The sequence below is a fragment of the Falco cherrug genome, chromosome 2, assembly GCF_023634085.1.
Source record: "Falco cherrug isolate bFalChe1 chromosome 2, bFalChe1.pri, whole genome shotgun sequence".
Lineage (NCBI taxonomy): Eukaryota > Metazoa > Chordata > Aves > Falconiformes > Falconidae > Falco > Falco cherrug.
Window position 1 is genome coordinate 121,186,360 of NC_073698.1, and position 15,303 is coordinate 121,201,662.

Genomic DNA, 15,303 nt, shown 5'->3' on the forward strand with positions numbered 1-15,303 from the left:
ATTTGACCTTCTGCTTGTATATATTGCAAAACTTGAGTACAGACATGTTAAAACTGTCTCTATTTCCCACCTCTGTCTAAAATTAAACAACTGAGAGAAAACAGTGATGTCATTTTTTTGCTTCAGTTTGGTAGTTGCAGGTTGCTAGAGTATTGTATTTCTATAGCAGCTCATAGCCAGTACTCTCACTGGCTGCTGGCTTCAAAACAGAAATTACTTTAGCTCGCTGTATCATGGGGCATACTGTCTCTGACTGGAGGGAGGGTAGTGGTATGTAGTTCCCTGAAGTATTGTTCAACTCAACAGTAGATGTTTCAAGGAGGAAGGTGGATATTACAGCTCTTGAAAGTTTTTATACACTTTATGGTATATAGTGAGGAGGAAATAGATCCTTTACATGCTCTTTGTATTCTGGATTTGTCCTTTTAATGAAAGCTATGCACTTAAGTTAGTGCTTTCCTGATAGTTTAGTCTGTTTAGTCTGATTATTGAGCCATAACTGCAGAATGTTTATTTTGAAAAAATGATAACAGACGAGAGCCGCTATACCTTAACATCTTTATTTTGCACAACTTTTAAATTTCACAGAGAGCCAAAGGGTTGTGGCTTAAAGCTTTCCACAATGCACTTCTAATATTTAACTTGCATTCCTGTGTTTCTCAAAAGCAATCTAGCTTCAAACTTAGAACTCCTAAGTTGCTCCACCGTGAGATGAAGGTCCTTAGATGACTGAATGGTGCAGAGGCAGTTATGAAAGGAAAAGGCCACTATTGAGAAAAAAAATAATCAGTATACCTTTTTTTATTGCCTCTCTCCTTACTTGTGCTGCTTCTGGTTGCAACAGGTGAACCTAAGGGCTGTTGTGATCTTGGCTTTCAGCTCGCTCTTCAGGTACTTAAAGATGGCATGTAAGCAGCAGGAGGGTGCTAAACCATACTTGTTTGTTCCAGCAGACACAACAGGACAATTCACTTTGATGAGAGAACCTAGAGGTTTGTCTAGAGGCTTACTGTTTGACACCCATTCATGGCAGTGTTTCCGTATCCACTCTTCTATTTGTGGATCCCTCCTACTCTGGTGCTGTATGTGGTGCACGGAGCCGATGAATGCCACAGAGCACACTTTATTCATTACCTCCTGTTTTCTCTGCACCAGCAGATCAACAAACACCAAGCCACCATAGCCATGGGCAATGAGGGCCACGTTCTTGGCTGCGCTCTTTGAAATGAGATGATCCCATACATACATGGTATGCTCCTCAGGGCTGCTGCTGCCCCTCTTGGGGATCCACCAGAGGGACTGTGTAGAAGTCAGTGCTTCAGCCTCTCTTCCTTTTCAGTCTTCAAATCAGCGAGGTTGTCATTGGGATTCAGTAATATCACTTCCCTGTGGTTCTGAAGGGCCATTTTGATGAATGGTATTTGTGTTCCATGCCTCAGGCCCTCACTGACAATTATCCTTTGCCCCCACTGTCCAGCACGGAAAACTCCACGGTCTTGAAGGAGGACTATTAGGCTAGAGGAACTTGTTAGTGCATTCTTGCTCATGAAGAAGAAACTTCTTAGTTCATCCTCTGTAGCATCAGTAGCAATGCAAACTTTCTGCAGCATGCAGACTCTTTCCAGGAGCTCATAAACATATTGGGTAATCAAATGTCCCAAAACTTGATAGCGTTTATGATTCTGCTCATGCGCACTCTTGCAATAATTGAAAACAAAGGACTAATTTGTATCCAGATGCCTCAGTTCCCCTTTTACATTGAAGTCGTACTTCAGTTCCTCTTGATACTCTGAGCCCTCTGTTAGTTTCCTCAAACTTAGTTCGTGCTGTATTTGTAACCACTACAAATTAATAAGACCATGTTAATGTAGTAATAGACCTCCACAGAACATGACATAAAGAAAACCTTTTCTATCAGAATTCAGATTTAAAAGTGGTTACAAATAAAATAAATATATTTATTGATACAGACCATCTTGTGGTGGTCTGTAGTAAACCAGCTGCTTATACAGCCTTTCACAGATCTTGGTTGGTAAATTCCAAGAGCAGTACATTAATACCAATCTCTCCGGTTACTCGTTCATCCTTGCAAGCACTTGCCACAGGGAAAGTGTGGAATGGATGACGGAATAAGCTAGCCACTGCAATCCAGGAACAGGAGAAAAGAAAGTCCATGCAGCAGGTTTTCATCAGATTAGATTGAGGTCTCAGCTAAGATAATTTTTCAAATCAACTATTTGGACTTGTATGAATAATCAGCTCATGTAAGAATTATACCAGGAAGTGGTTTCCGTGCAAATGGAAAATTAAACTTATCATAATCTTCCGTTTTCCTAATAAATCTTCAGTCTACTACTGACTGTCACTGGCTGTAGTATAGTAGACATGGGGTAACCTCTAGTGTGGTCAGAATCCTACTTTTACAGGATTTTTGTCCTAACAGCAAAGATTTACAAGCATTACATTCCCACAATTACAGTATTTTTAAAACTAATTAATCATCTTAATCTTTTTGGCAGCAATTTTTTTGACAAATGGTTTATACAAAGTTAAATTTGGCAAAAAAACATTAGTGCAAGCTACTATATACCTTTAAATTTTTCATGCTGAACTAACAGAGGCATTTAGGACACAGTAAATCCCATTCTGACTATGGTAAAACTCACTGTACCGTCTGAAAAGCTAATTACTAGGACAGAAAGCAATCTGAAAATTTTCATGTAAGTGACTTGAGCTGGAGCCCAACTCCTTCATGGAATGCAAGCTTCCTTGAATAAGCTGCTTAGCATATTGAAAATTGTTTCTTACCCTTCCAAATTAAAAAAAAAAACAAATCTGTCCAAATAATTTGAACAGAGCAACACCATATACATTTTCCTTTTGAGCAATCTCCATTGGGTCAGAGATGTCATCTTTCTTGTCTTCTAATCAATACAGAGCAGGTTAGAAAATGGTACCTTCTGTTTTTTTAATCTCATGTAATAAGTACACATATAAAAGGTAAAAATACCCCCAGATTCTATGATATATAAAGCCATTTACTGTCTTACCAGTTTCTTGGTATGGAAACAGCACAAAGAAGTTGCAAGGGCACACGTTCATCTATGATTTTTTTTCATTTTGCAGGAAGACATGACAGACACAGAGGAGATGGGAGGACACTGTTTGCTACACTACTGAAATATGGGCAATTCACTCAAAACAGATCATATTTAGTAGGGAGGAAGCTACCCACATTCACGCTGTAATCCCCATGCAATGAAACGGGAGGACAATGGACACAGTTTAAGGAAAGACGTGTGTGGAAAAAGATGAAGCTCAGAGAAAGCATTCCATAGCAATTAGGAATAGGTAAATGCAGTTTCCCCACAGAGTGGCATGCTGTCCAGTGCTTCTCTCAGTCCCTTTCTCTCCTCACCCCTAAAAGGTTGGAGACTGTAGTTTCCCAACATAGTACGAACAGAATGCTATTAGCTCTATAGTAAGAGCTATTTTCCTCTTCAGCTACTAGCAACAAAACAAAACTAGGCTATGTGATTCCAAATTAAACCCTGTGTATGTAATATTGAACATTTACTTGAATATCTACTTTAAAGATCGTTGTGAAACATTTCTGAAGATTTCAGGAGGCAGAATAAAAAACCCACAAAACAGTTCTACACCAGGCATAGGTATGACTTCCTAAAATTCCCTTCAAGGTGCAAACTGCAAAGTTCTAAAGCAGTTTATAGTAGGTTATCACTTAAGTAGCACCTTAGAATCATATACTTACTAGTCTAGAGGACTGATTTTATTGTAGTAATGCCATTTACAGATTTTAAAAGCAGCAGTTACATAGATATAACTCCTTTTCGGCAAATCTGCATTCTCACTCAGTGTTAGCTGCTGCTTCTACTTCATTGTCTATATAAATGCAGCATTCAGTTGTTTATTCTGGTAGTTTTTACGATTGCTATTTTGACTGCAAAAATTACTGTTGGGGGAAAAAAATCCCTCTTTCCCTTCCTCCCACTTTTCTGTTTGGATCATGAAATGTTTCAGCTGTAAATTCAGCTATCATTTGTTAGCATGTTAGCAGTTAGCATGTGCTGAACTATTACAGTATAATTATTACTCTTTATGAAATTTTCCATTTTAAAACACTATTCTATTTACAGCCAACATTACCATATGCTCTCCTGTAAAATCTGTCATAGTCATAGATGGAAATCTTTTTTACTCAAAAGACTGTAGACAATTCCTCTGTGTGAAAAAAACAACAGAACAACCACCCAACAAAACCCATTGTAATTCAGGTTTCCTTACTGTTACAGACTTTATTCTGGGGCTTATCTTTAAAATCTATCAGCTGCTAACAGTTAGGGCCATCTAAAGGGTTTCAGATGTTCCAAGTTACAAATCAACACCTCCTGGTTGTAATTTACACCTGAACCTGGGGCCAGGCTGTGGCCGAGGTAAGGGCTGAAGCCTGAGGGAGAAGTGATTAGCGAGGCACAATGCCAGTCCACATCGGCTGGGTTGAGCGCTACTTCTTTACAAATCCCGAGTTTTTCTCGAGGCCTCCCACAAATTGTAGCATGCCTCCCTCACGCGTGCTAGCCTGTGCTGCCTTTATGTTTTATTGCGTTCACACGTCTACCGGTGCGGGGGGTGGGTGCGGCGGCCCGCCTATGGCGCTGCAACGCTCCCCGTCACGGGCACTCTTCCCCTTCAGGGCTCCGCGTCAGGGTAGGCGCAGGAAAGTCAAAAGCCGGAGAGGCTGTGAGGGAGCGGGCGTAAGGGGGAGGTGGGCGGGGGGCAGCGCCTCAGCGGGGCGGCAGAGGGCGCGCGCGGCGGCGCTTGCAGCAGTTGCGGGGCGGGGCCCGGAAGCGCCCGCAGAAGCTGCGCAGGCGGCTGCGGGGCCTGGGTAAACAACAGCGGGGCGGTGAACGCCTACCGTGCGGGTCGCCCGCACCGCCCGGCCGCCGGCGAGGGAGGCCCGAGGAAGCAAAGCCGGCTGGTGGGGCTACCCTGCGCCGTTGGTGTGTCCGCTGGTCGCGGCTGGGCCGCCCGCGCCGGGCGAGCGGAGCCGGTAGGCGGGGGTGGGGAGGCGGCGAGGCTCCCCCTTCGTGAGGGGGCGTGGGGCCTCCCGGGCTGGGCAGCGGTGGGCTCCTGCGGCCCCCACTTCCTTCAGAGCGGCCCGGCGGCCGCCCTTTGCCAGCGTTGGCCCTTGGCAGCGGGCGGTGCCGGCGGCACGCTGGCTTGCCCTGTGCCTGCCGTGGGGGTGCCGCGCCCCCGGGGCGCTGGGCCTGCGGGCCCGGAAGCCGCTGAGCTGGGTGCAAGTGCCTCCTGGTCGCCTTGAGCGACTGCGGCCGAGCTGCAAGGTCCGAGGGGCTTACGCTGCAGCCATACAGGGTATTCATAAAGAGAGTCAAGCCCTGGGCACGCTGGAAGCTCTGAAGTGGTGTCCTTTCGCGGATGGAGGAGTTTATCTGTTAACAAGAATTGTTGAATTCTTGTTGTTCTTAGAGGTCTTGCAGCGTTACAGATGCTTTCTGTGATACCTTTTCGCTTTAAAATCAAAGCCCGAATTGCTTGTTGTTGGTTATGTGCTTGCCGGGGGGTGGAGTTAAGAGTAAATGCCTCAGTAAGGATAAATTCTGGTGAAAATTTTGTTACTAGTCCTGCCCATGCTGACAGCCCTGAGCCTTGCCCCAGGCACGCGTCTCTGGTGTTGGGGCTGCTAGTGACTGCTTACCCAGGCCTGTAGCAACAGGACAAGGGGTGCTGGTTTCAAACATAAAGAGGGTAAGCTTAGGTTGGACATAAGGAGGAAATGTTTTATGATGAGGGCAGCATGGCGCTGGCAGAGGCTGCCCAGAGCAGCTGTGGGTGCCCCATCCCTGGCAGGGCTCAAGGCCAGGCTGGACAGGGCTGGGAGCAGCCTGGTGTGGTGGAAGGTGCCCCTCTCGTGGCAGAGGGCTTAGAACTAGATGATCTTTTAAAGACCCCTTCCAACCCAAACCATTCTATAAATGAGTTTTATTTGTGCTAGCCTGTTCAAAAATGATTTTCTTCTTGCTTGGTACCTACTGCTGTGGTCCTACTTCTCTCTGAATAAATAAACTACAAATTGCTAAGCTTATTTTTTATCTTTTTCAGTAGAGAAAACCATGGAAGGAAGAATATCTTCAAGTTGTGTAAGTGTTTCTGCAATTTGCATCAATTTACTTTGAGGCTGTGAGTATCCTAGAGTGTTCTGAGGTATTTGCACAACCAAATTCATCCTCAAGTGGTCCAGCTTTTGCTTTATTGGAGCAGTTTTTCCTGAGAAACAGTTTATTCTGGTGGCAATCAATAGTAATGTCTACTGTTGAACATGTATGAATACATGATAGGCTTTACATTTGATCGCATATAAACAGCGTGTTTCCAGGGGTATTTTAAGACCTAAGCTAACATCTGAAGTATTAAGAGTAATGCTGAAGTAAGTAGAGCAGCTGCATAATATTTAGTTTTCTGCAGAGATGTGTTCAGAGACTACTTATGCTAGTGTTTATTTTTTCTGAACTATCCCTATTAGTAGTAGTTTCTACCGATGGAAGCACTGGTAAAAACAAGTTATGGGGATAGCAGCTGGTCTGATCAGGTAAGGTCCAGACTGTCTAATGTTTTAGAAATAAGCTATTTCCAGCACCTTGTTTATATGCTTTCTCTGGCCCTTGCTCCTACAGGTGCTGGTTTAGATGAGGAGTCTTACATGTGCGTGCGCACTTATGTGTTGAGTTAGTGGCTTTCTGTTAGGGAAAAGTTGAGGCAGCTGCATACATTGCACTTACCATAGATACAGGTCTCTGTTGTTACCTCTTGACTTTGTGGTTGTTCTGTAAGTCAGTTGTGGGCACTGCAAATCGGTATCTTAATGAGTACAAACATTAGGGAAGATACTTTATAGTGAAGTGGAAATTCTGCTGATTAAGTACCTTGTGCTTTTTATCCCTTTCTGTCTACCTCTTTCTGTTTTCTGAGTCTGACCTTATCTGTTCTTAGTGTCATCTCTTATGTTATTACAGACGTTATCTGAACCTCTGTAGCTTTAAATGCACATTTAAAGTTTAGATAAGCATGTGTTCTTAGGAAACTCGTAACAGAAACAACCAGTCAGGCTGCAGGTGGAGGAGTTCTGAACTAAGAAATTTGTACTTGGCCATTAAGGTGCAGGTCAGAAGAATGTGTTCCGACTGATAAAACATGCTTGTAGGCCATTTCTTGAAAAAAGAAAAAAGTAAGAAATCAAACAATCTAATCGCAGAGAGAGACCTTCTTGAATAAGCAGATGTCTACTTTCAATCCTTAAATGTTGATTGAATGAAGTGCATTACTTGTATTGGAAGTTGTTGCTGGTGCATAACATTTACATCCTTTATAATTTGAGGAACCTGTTATTAAAGGCGTATTTGTTATTACAGTGTTTGACCAGCAAAAGCAGTTTGAGGTACTGTATAGAAATTCAGGTCTAAATACTAAAAAAATAAATACTTGTTTCAAAGAAGTGTAGAGAAGGAATAAGAGCACTCACAATTCAAAATGAAGAACTGAAGGATTGTGTCATGGTATGGTATGCTGCAGTTATGGTCTGTTTGAAGGACAATCTACCAAGCTAATAAATGCAGTTTCTGTGTTAATAATTAAGCAGTTAACATTGCTGCTCTGGAGTCCTTGCTTCTAATTTCATGTTACAAGGTAGGGCGTCTGGCAGCTTGCAAATTAAATTCATAATACACTTGATGGTGGCCATCATATGAAGTAGCTAAAGCTTTTTCCTGGCAGACATATCTGGGTTGTCTGGAAGATGTAAATGTTGCATTCCCTCTCTGATACATGTAATGTAGTTGCATTTGCAGTGTAAGGTTCTGCTTCTCAGGATACCTGGAGAAATGGCAAGGCTTGCACTTCTACTCTTTCAGTTCATTATTATTCAACTGGTATAATTAACTGATAGGAAATGTCATCCTCTTTCCTTGTCCTAATGAACATCTTGGTAATGGTAGGAATTTAGTTTGACCTTTTTTGTTTTGAATTTGAATGAATTAATGTTAATTCCTACATGGTTTTTCTAAGTTGGGAAATTTCTACAAGTTACTAACTGCTTTACCTTTCGGTCATTACTTTCAAAACACTGGTTCCGCTTTGTAATTTTATACATTTGGCAACGACAGTAGCTGATATTATTTGGAGTAGATTATAGTGTATTGATGCTAAATTATCACACTAAAGTAGTAGTACTATTCTAAGATATAATTGCTGTTCATCCTGAAATTCTTTGAGTGCAAACCTGGTGTGAGATTCAGCTATTTTTTTCTCTTTAATCATCTCAGCTTAGAGAATGTAAACAAATCAGAGGGAACTAAGAAAACTATGTGCTAGTAGATTGGTTCTCACTTTTGGGGCACATGCTTGAACTTGTAAAGTTAATAGGAAGAGCTTTTTTCAGACGGTTCATGTGTTAAAACTAGCTCCTCATGTGGTATGACATGATTTAGGATTGAGCATCAATCAGAGTGTTTAATTTAAAAGTCACAGGTCAGTGTTTCCCTTGCAACTTTATTATTTTTCCTGACAGTTAAGAAAACTTTGTACATGTCAGCTGATAGCATCAGTGGATAATTTAGTTTTATTGTGCATGTAACCGTCTATTTTCAGTTTCGTATACCAAAGAAGAAAGCAAACACCAAGTCAGAGATGTCCATGTTCAGTCCCCTTTGGCAAGGCTCCCAGGCTCCCACCATTGGGACTACCCTTTAAAAGAGGTAAAGAGAAGTTCTTTGGGGTTTAAAGTGCATAGGAGAATGTTATATGGGGTTTTGGATCTGTATTGGAGGCCAGATTTTTCCATTACTGAATGCTGGCTTGTGACCAATATCTGACCCAGATTGTCTTGGAAAGAGATGTGTGTAGGCCTGAAATCAGCCTGCAAGTGTACAGAGATGGGAGTCTTAATGCTGTAGTGGCCACCTAAATCTTTAAAAAGCAGAGTTGGTCTTCAGGTGTAGTTTGAAATTATCTTGGAAATTGATGAATTCAAAGACAAATACAATTTGTTTTTATTAGTTAATTGTCTTCTGAGTACTGACCTTTTCAGTGTATAGTCAGGTCACCAAACTTTTTGTTAAGATACGGAAATAGTCTTTACATTGAGTTTTCACTTAGTCATTATTTGTATCCAAGAGCTTAAACTTTAAGGGAATGTCTTAAGTATTGTATGACTTCCAACAGAATTATTAGTACAGAAAAAACTGATTTTGGTATTATAACCAAAAGACTGTAAGAGTACTTAAATTGCATGTATCTTGATTATTATCTATTTTTATATATTTATAAATATATATATAAATATATCTGTTTATATATTTAGATATAATATCTAAATTACTGTCTTGATCATCTCAGTCATGTATAGAAGTAAATATTTGCTTCTATAAATCTGTTCCAAATTCAGTAAGCATTTTTAAAATGCCAAGTTTTGGAAGCATACTTTGCTACTCTTGTCTTTTTTAGCTCAGCATTGAATTTGTTGCTGGTTTTGGTGCTTTCAGAATTGTGGGGCTGGACAAACAGGCTCCCCCACAGCAGAGTTATAAAAACCTAGTGAGGGAATTTAGGAATTTTTTGACTTAAGGTAATGGTGATAATGTGATCCAGGTCTTTTGGTAGGCCAGGTCATTTGAGGGTGCTGCAACACAAACTCACTGTATGGTTGCATTATATACAGTCAATACTTTAAGTGAGCAGAGCATCCAATTACAGTCATGTTTTGAAGTTGTAAGTAGTGTCTCTTGTGGTTACAAGCAGCAGTCTCTTGGGCAGAGCCAGACAGCACTTGCATGGAGTTCTTCCTGTCTTTCTCTCTGCCTCTAAAAACAGTGGTGAGGCTGGGGGGAGAATTGAAAAATCTCTTTTTTTTTTTCCCCCTTGTTAATTCCTGTATATTCTCTAACTTTCCATTTCTTGTTTTTCCTACCTGTGTCTATGTATTTTGTATGCTTTAAACACTGACTAGTCTTTATATTATACTTTAAAGGTTGCTCATGAGGTAGTGTAATTAAAAGAAATATTACTGGTTTATCCATGCAGAGGTCTGTTGTAGTTTATTTAATGTTGCCAGAGTTGGCTCCATGTTGTTTGAGAAATTTTGTGCAGCTTTCAGTGATTTGGGCATATCGTTCTCTAACATGCTTGAGGACCAGTGCTGTGGGATGAGCAAGATGATGTTTGAAGGTGAGAGTGGCTGAGTAAATAACAAGGGCATTTTCCATTAGAGTCAACCTCTATGGTAGGGAAAAGATTGATTGGTGATGCATGTTTCAGACTTCACTGCAGTATGTAAAATATGCATGGGCATGAATTTTCCAGATGCCCTTTCACCTCATGCTTAAACAGAAATGAATGTAAGTTTGTCTGCTTTCAGCCTGACTGGCATAATTTTCAAACATGTTTAGTTTATCATCCCTAACATTAAAAGAAAAAAAAAAAAGAGGAGAGATTAGGAGGAAGTGATGGCAGAGGGAGACAGGTGTCTGGAATTGCAGAAATAACGATGTTTTGGTGGGGCTTCATTTATTTGATTTAAAACTATGAGTGCATTCTGGTAAGGTAAGAGAATTTTGGAAAAACTGAAGTCTTGCTCTTGTCAATTTTGCCACCCAAGTACCAAACCTTCAATTTCCTTTTCCTTCTCAGAATTTTGTATCTTATAGTGGCATACAGTTTGCTTAAATGCATGGACTTAATCAAAAATACACAAGATAACCTCTACTTTATGTAAAAGATGCCTAACATTTAAGTCTCTGTTCGAGATAGTCTTCCTTTATATAGGGAAATAATTGTTCTGTATTGTCAGATTTTTTTAGGAGAAAAAACATTGCATTCAAGGTCAGATGGTATGTGGGTGCTTTAGATCAAATTCATTCTTTGCAAAATTGTTGTATAAACTCTTTGTGGATCTGCTTCATTTCATCGGTTGCATTGTTTTGGTGTCTGACATTGTTCCCTTTTTCTTGTGTAATAGTCATTATGACATATTTATGTCTGTTTGAACCTGCCATTTTTATGTTTTATTTCAGTGGAAATCGAGTGCCAACAACAGAGAGCCTTCCACAAAGGGAAGAAGGCAAAAGGACTGCCACAGACACAGCTCTAATGATCAAGAATCAACTGGGTAAGAAGTAATCTCTAGATTAGTTCCTCTCTGTGTATTTGGAGTTTCATAATCTTTCTTGAAGGTGGGTGTTTCTGGTCTCTAGGTAATTATTTGTGTCACGCAGAGATGGTTTTCAAGCTGTTGGGTAGCCCACCTTCAGGAATCATGTTTCAGTTATTCAGTGGCAACTGTAACTTTTCCTTTGTTTTAACACAACACAAGACTGCAACATTGGAAAGGGAATGCAATATTTGCTAGAAGAATTACTGCTTGTTGATCTGCTTGGTATCCTGGAAATGTTCATTGCTCTCAAAGTATAAATTACCATTCTAGCCTTAGATATTTTAGATATTTAGAAAGTTTCCCAGCTTATCTTTTGCTTGTCACTGTGCTCTGTAGTCCACAGTCATTACCCTGGCTTTATCAACTCTTAATAACAACAACAAAAATCTAACAATATGATGATTACTAGGTGAGGGCAGTAAAAAAAGTAGAGATTTTCCACCGCTGTGTTACAGTCAAGACTTAGTGAGTAAATAAAACTGCTGATGTGCTGCTGCTTTATACTCTGTGGCCAAGAGCAAAGATCTTGGTTTCTTTGAGATTATAGCAAATTATTTAAAATAGTCTTCTGTGAAGCTTTCAGATAGATAATTGTTTAACTGAGAAAATGTTGAAGCTCTGAGTGCTGTAGTTGACAAATTAAATTGAAAATACAGAATTAAATTCATTAACGGCAGCTAGGAAACATGACTTCATGATGAAATGAATTATATTTATCTTAATGAAACTATTATTATTCCACAAATCATTCAAATCTGAATAAGTGTATACATTCTCTGTCCCATTTTGTGACTGGAACTGGACCATAAGTGATTTCTTGTCAGGAGAGGCTGTTAAAAGCAAAGTGCACAGGTAATATAAGTGCTTAATGACAGCAGGTGATTTTGACACTGCTGAATTCGGTATTTTTGTGACCTGTGCATAGCCTGGTCTTTATATTCAGAATGCTTCAAACTGTTGCAGAGAAGAGATGAACTTTTATAAGATTGTGAAATTTTTTCATACTTCCTCAGAGGCATAGCTGTCAATTTTACATGTAGTAATCTCAAAATGCTTCTCTTGGTAACTTGAACTGAGGGAGTGGCTCACAGGGTCAACCTAGCAGAATTTAAAAGCAATCTTGGTTGTAGTTTCCTGAGTTTTGATTGTGCTGTGAAACGGTTTATGCCTGATACTACTCTCTAAAGGTCTTTTAGTAAGCTTTGAACTGACCTTTCAACATTGAGGGGAAAAAAAGCAGAAGCAAGCTACCTTTGGATCTGTTATGTATGTTAATTTTGATATGCAAGAGACTTTCAAGTAGCATTAGTCAGTGTTCCATCATTTTTACCAAAATTCTTGCCAGAATATTAATGAAAAAATATTTGGACTGTAAAGAGACAGTAAATATTCAGATATTAAACCTGTGCGTTTAAGTCCTCAGAAAATACAAGTGTCTAGAGACTAACTTGATTTTCTGTAAAAAAACTTAATTCCCTTGTCTGCAATAAAGCTTGTTCTAAATATTCCATTTGGGTACCCAGTGTTTCTCAGAATGTCAAAATCGACACGCTGACCTCTTTGGATAATAAGTAGAAAGAGCCCACAGCTTCTAAAGAGGTGGTGTGTGTTGAGAAAAAGTCTGAGAACTGACAAAACTCGGAAGAGTGAAGTGGCATGATGAGAATCTTTCTGATGCAAAAGTTCCTCTGCTCCTCCTTCCCAATGAGGAATCTTTCATTTTCATTGAAAAGCAGGAAATGTCTTAATGACAAACTCCTGTTAGCTCCTGATGTTTTAAAAAGTCATCTTTATTGATAGCAGCTAATCCCAAATGTTTTAGGAGGCATGTTTCATCCAAAATGCACAACATCCTTGCATCTAAACTGGAGAGACATGGGTCTGAGGGATGGACTAATTGGTGGATAAGGAATTGGCTGAATGGTCATGCTCAGAGTTGTGGTCAATGGCTCAATGTCCAAGTGGAGACCAGTGATGAGTGGCATTCCTCAGGGGTCAGTAGTGGGACTGATGCTGTTTAACATCTCTGTTGGCGACATGGGCAGTGGGACTGAGTGCACCTCAGCAAGTCTGCTGCTGATGCCAAGCTGTGTGGTGCAGCCAACATGCCAGAGGGAAGGGATACCATCCAGAGGGACCTTGACAGGCTGGAGAGGTGGGTCCGTGTGAACCTTATGAAGTTCAACAAGGCCAGGTGTAAGGTCTTGCACCTGTGTCAGGGCATTCCTGAGCACAAATACAGCAGCCCTGAGGAGAAGGAGTTGCGGGTGTTGGTGGACAAGAAGCTCAACATGGCCTGGCAATGTGTGCCGGCAGCCCAGAAAGCTAACTGTATCCTGGGCTGCATCCAAAGCAGTGTGGCCAGCAGGTTGAGGGAAGTGATTCTTCCCCTCTATGCTGCTCTCGTGAGACCCCATCTGGGGTACTGTGTTCAGTTCTGGGGCTCCCCAGCATAAAAAGGATGTGGACCTGTTGGAGCAAGTCCAGAGGAGGCCACAAAGATGATCAGGGGCTAGAGCACCTCTCCTGTGAGACAGGCTGAGAGAGTTGGGATGTTCAGCCTGGAGAAGAGAAGGCTCTGGGGGGACCTAAAGTACCTAAAGGGGCCAACAAGAAGGCTGGGGAGGGACTTTTTACAGAGGCAGGTAGCGATAGGACAAGGGGGAATGGTTTTAAACTGAAAGAGGGTAGATTTAGATTAGATACTAAGAACAAATTGTTCACTATGAGAGTGGCGAGTCATGGGAACAGGCTGCCTGGAGCAGCTATGGGTGCCCCATCCCTGGCAGTGCTCAGGACCAGGCTGAACCGGTGGCTTTATTCTGTAAATCCAGGACAGATGTTCAGGTGTTATGGGACCTGACAAGGGTGATCCGTGCATGGTATGTGGTATTCTACTGTCAAAATATTTATTTACCAAAACTTGGGTTTACTAGTAGAAGAATGTAGGCATGAAGATGGTGGTGTAGACAATTGATGATAATTTACTCCTGGAGGCTATGGACTCCTTTTGGTCTTTTTTTTACATCACTTTCTAATACAAATTTGAACAAATTGGAGCCGGTGGTTACAACACTGGTGTGTACACAAATATGATCATTGAGAAAAGAACTGGATCTAGCAGCTCTCATTACTGGGTGAAATAAAATCAAACATTTTCCCCAAAGGGGTGCCAACAATTAATAGCATTTAGTCCTGTACCTTATAAAGTAAGATAATCCTTTTTTTGCTTGTGAAAAGTGATATGAGACTTGCCAGGAGCAGCAAAAAGCATTTTTCACAATAAATAGATTTTGTCTGTTCTGTCCTTACATATGTGTTTTTGTTACCTTTGCTTCTGTACTTTTTCTGTTTTGTGGTGATAGAGAAGAGGGGGTGTGGTAGGTGCTTGCTTTAGAGGCAAAAATAATCATCTTTGGTTTTCCATTACCAAGATGCCTCCAGTCTTACTGTTGTGCAGATTACTTTCTGAGTCTGCTGGTGGGACTTGCTTTTAGTGTGTATTTTGCTTTTTTTCCCTGCTTGACACTAACTTCTATCTCTTGAAATGTCTTTTGCATTACTTGCTTTATTTTCTGGACAGTTTAACAGGTAACTTGGAGATCTGTGTCCCAGCTGTTGTTTACAGATGTACAGGCTGGCTGAAGTGTAGATATTTTTCCTGAGTGTCTTTTATGCCCAGTCTTAATGACATAATTTTTTTAAGAAATGCCATCCCTCTTTTTAGAAAGGAAAGCCATTAAAAGCTCTGATGCCACTGTACAGCTCTGAAGATCAGGTCACAACTAGTTGCTCTGTCAATGTCTTCCATCAAAGACTAGTGTCGCATAAGAAATGATGCCTTAGCCTGGCACTGACATCTTTAAGAATATCTAAATATATACTGTTTTCTTCCTTTTTATTGAAGGCTCCTCTCCTTTGCACAGATTTCCAGTGCAATGCTGGTTGCATGCGCGTGTGTTTTAAATAGTAATATTTTTTTTTAAATGTATAAAACCAATTTAAATCAAGGGATTGGGAAACAATAAACATTTTGCACTAATAAAAATCAGTAAACCAAA

The 15,303-nt window shown here is 40.8% G+C and overlaps 2 protein-coding genes across 8 annotated transcripts in view; one reads left to right on the forward strand and one right to left on the reverse strand.

Moving 5' to 3' along the window:
* Positions 1-220: 220 nt before the first annotated feature.
* On the reverse strand, positions 221-5,402 carry LOC102058211 (putative protein FAM172B). The gene is given in 4 exon segments (XM_055702754.1): positions 221-1,322; positions 1,325-1,841; positions 2,053-2,141; positions 4,937-5,402. Coding segments are annotated over 4 exon segments (1,578 nt in total). The 3' UTR covers positions 221-816.
* Positions 4,843-15,303, forward strand: part of SENP7 (SUMO specific peptidase 7) — a 44,875-nt gene continuing 34,414 nt past the window's right edge. For 3 of the 7 annotated variants that reach the window (XM_055701283.1, XM_055701286.1, XM_055701290.1), the window contains exons 1-3: positions 4,843-5,071; positions 6,142-6,179; positions 11,103-11,197. In XM_055701283.1, coding sequence (XP_055557258.1) covers positions 6,153-6,179; positions 11,103-11,197 — 122 coding nt within the window. In that variant the 5' untranslated portion in view covers positions 4,843-5,071; positions 6,142-6,152. Of the gene's footprint in view, positions 5,072-6,141; positions 6,180-8,682; positions 8,790-11,102; positions 11,198-13,301; positions 13,398-15,303 lie in introns of those variants that run through there. The other 4 variants (XM_055701284.1, XM_055701288.1, XM_055701289.1 and 1 more) reach the window with 4 other exon arrangements.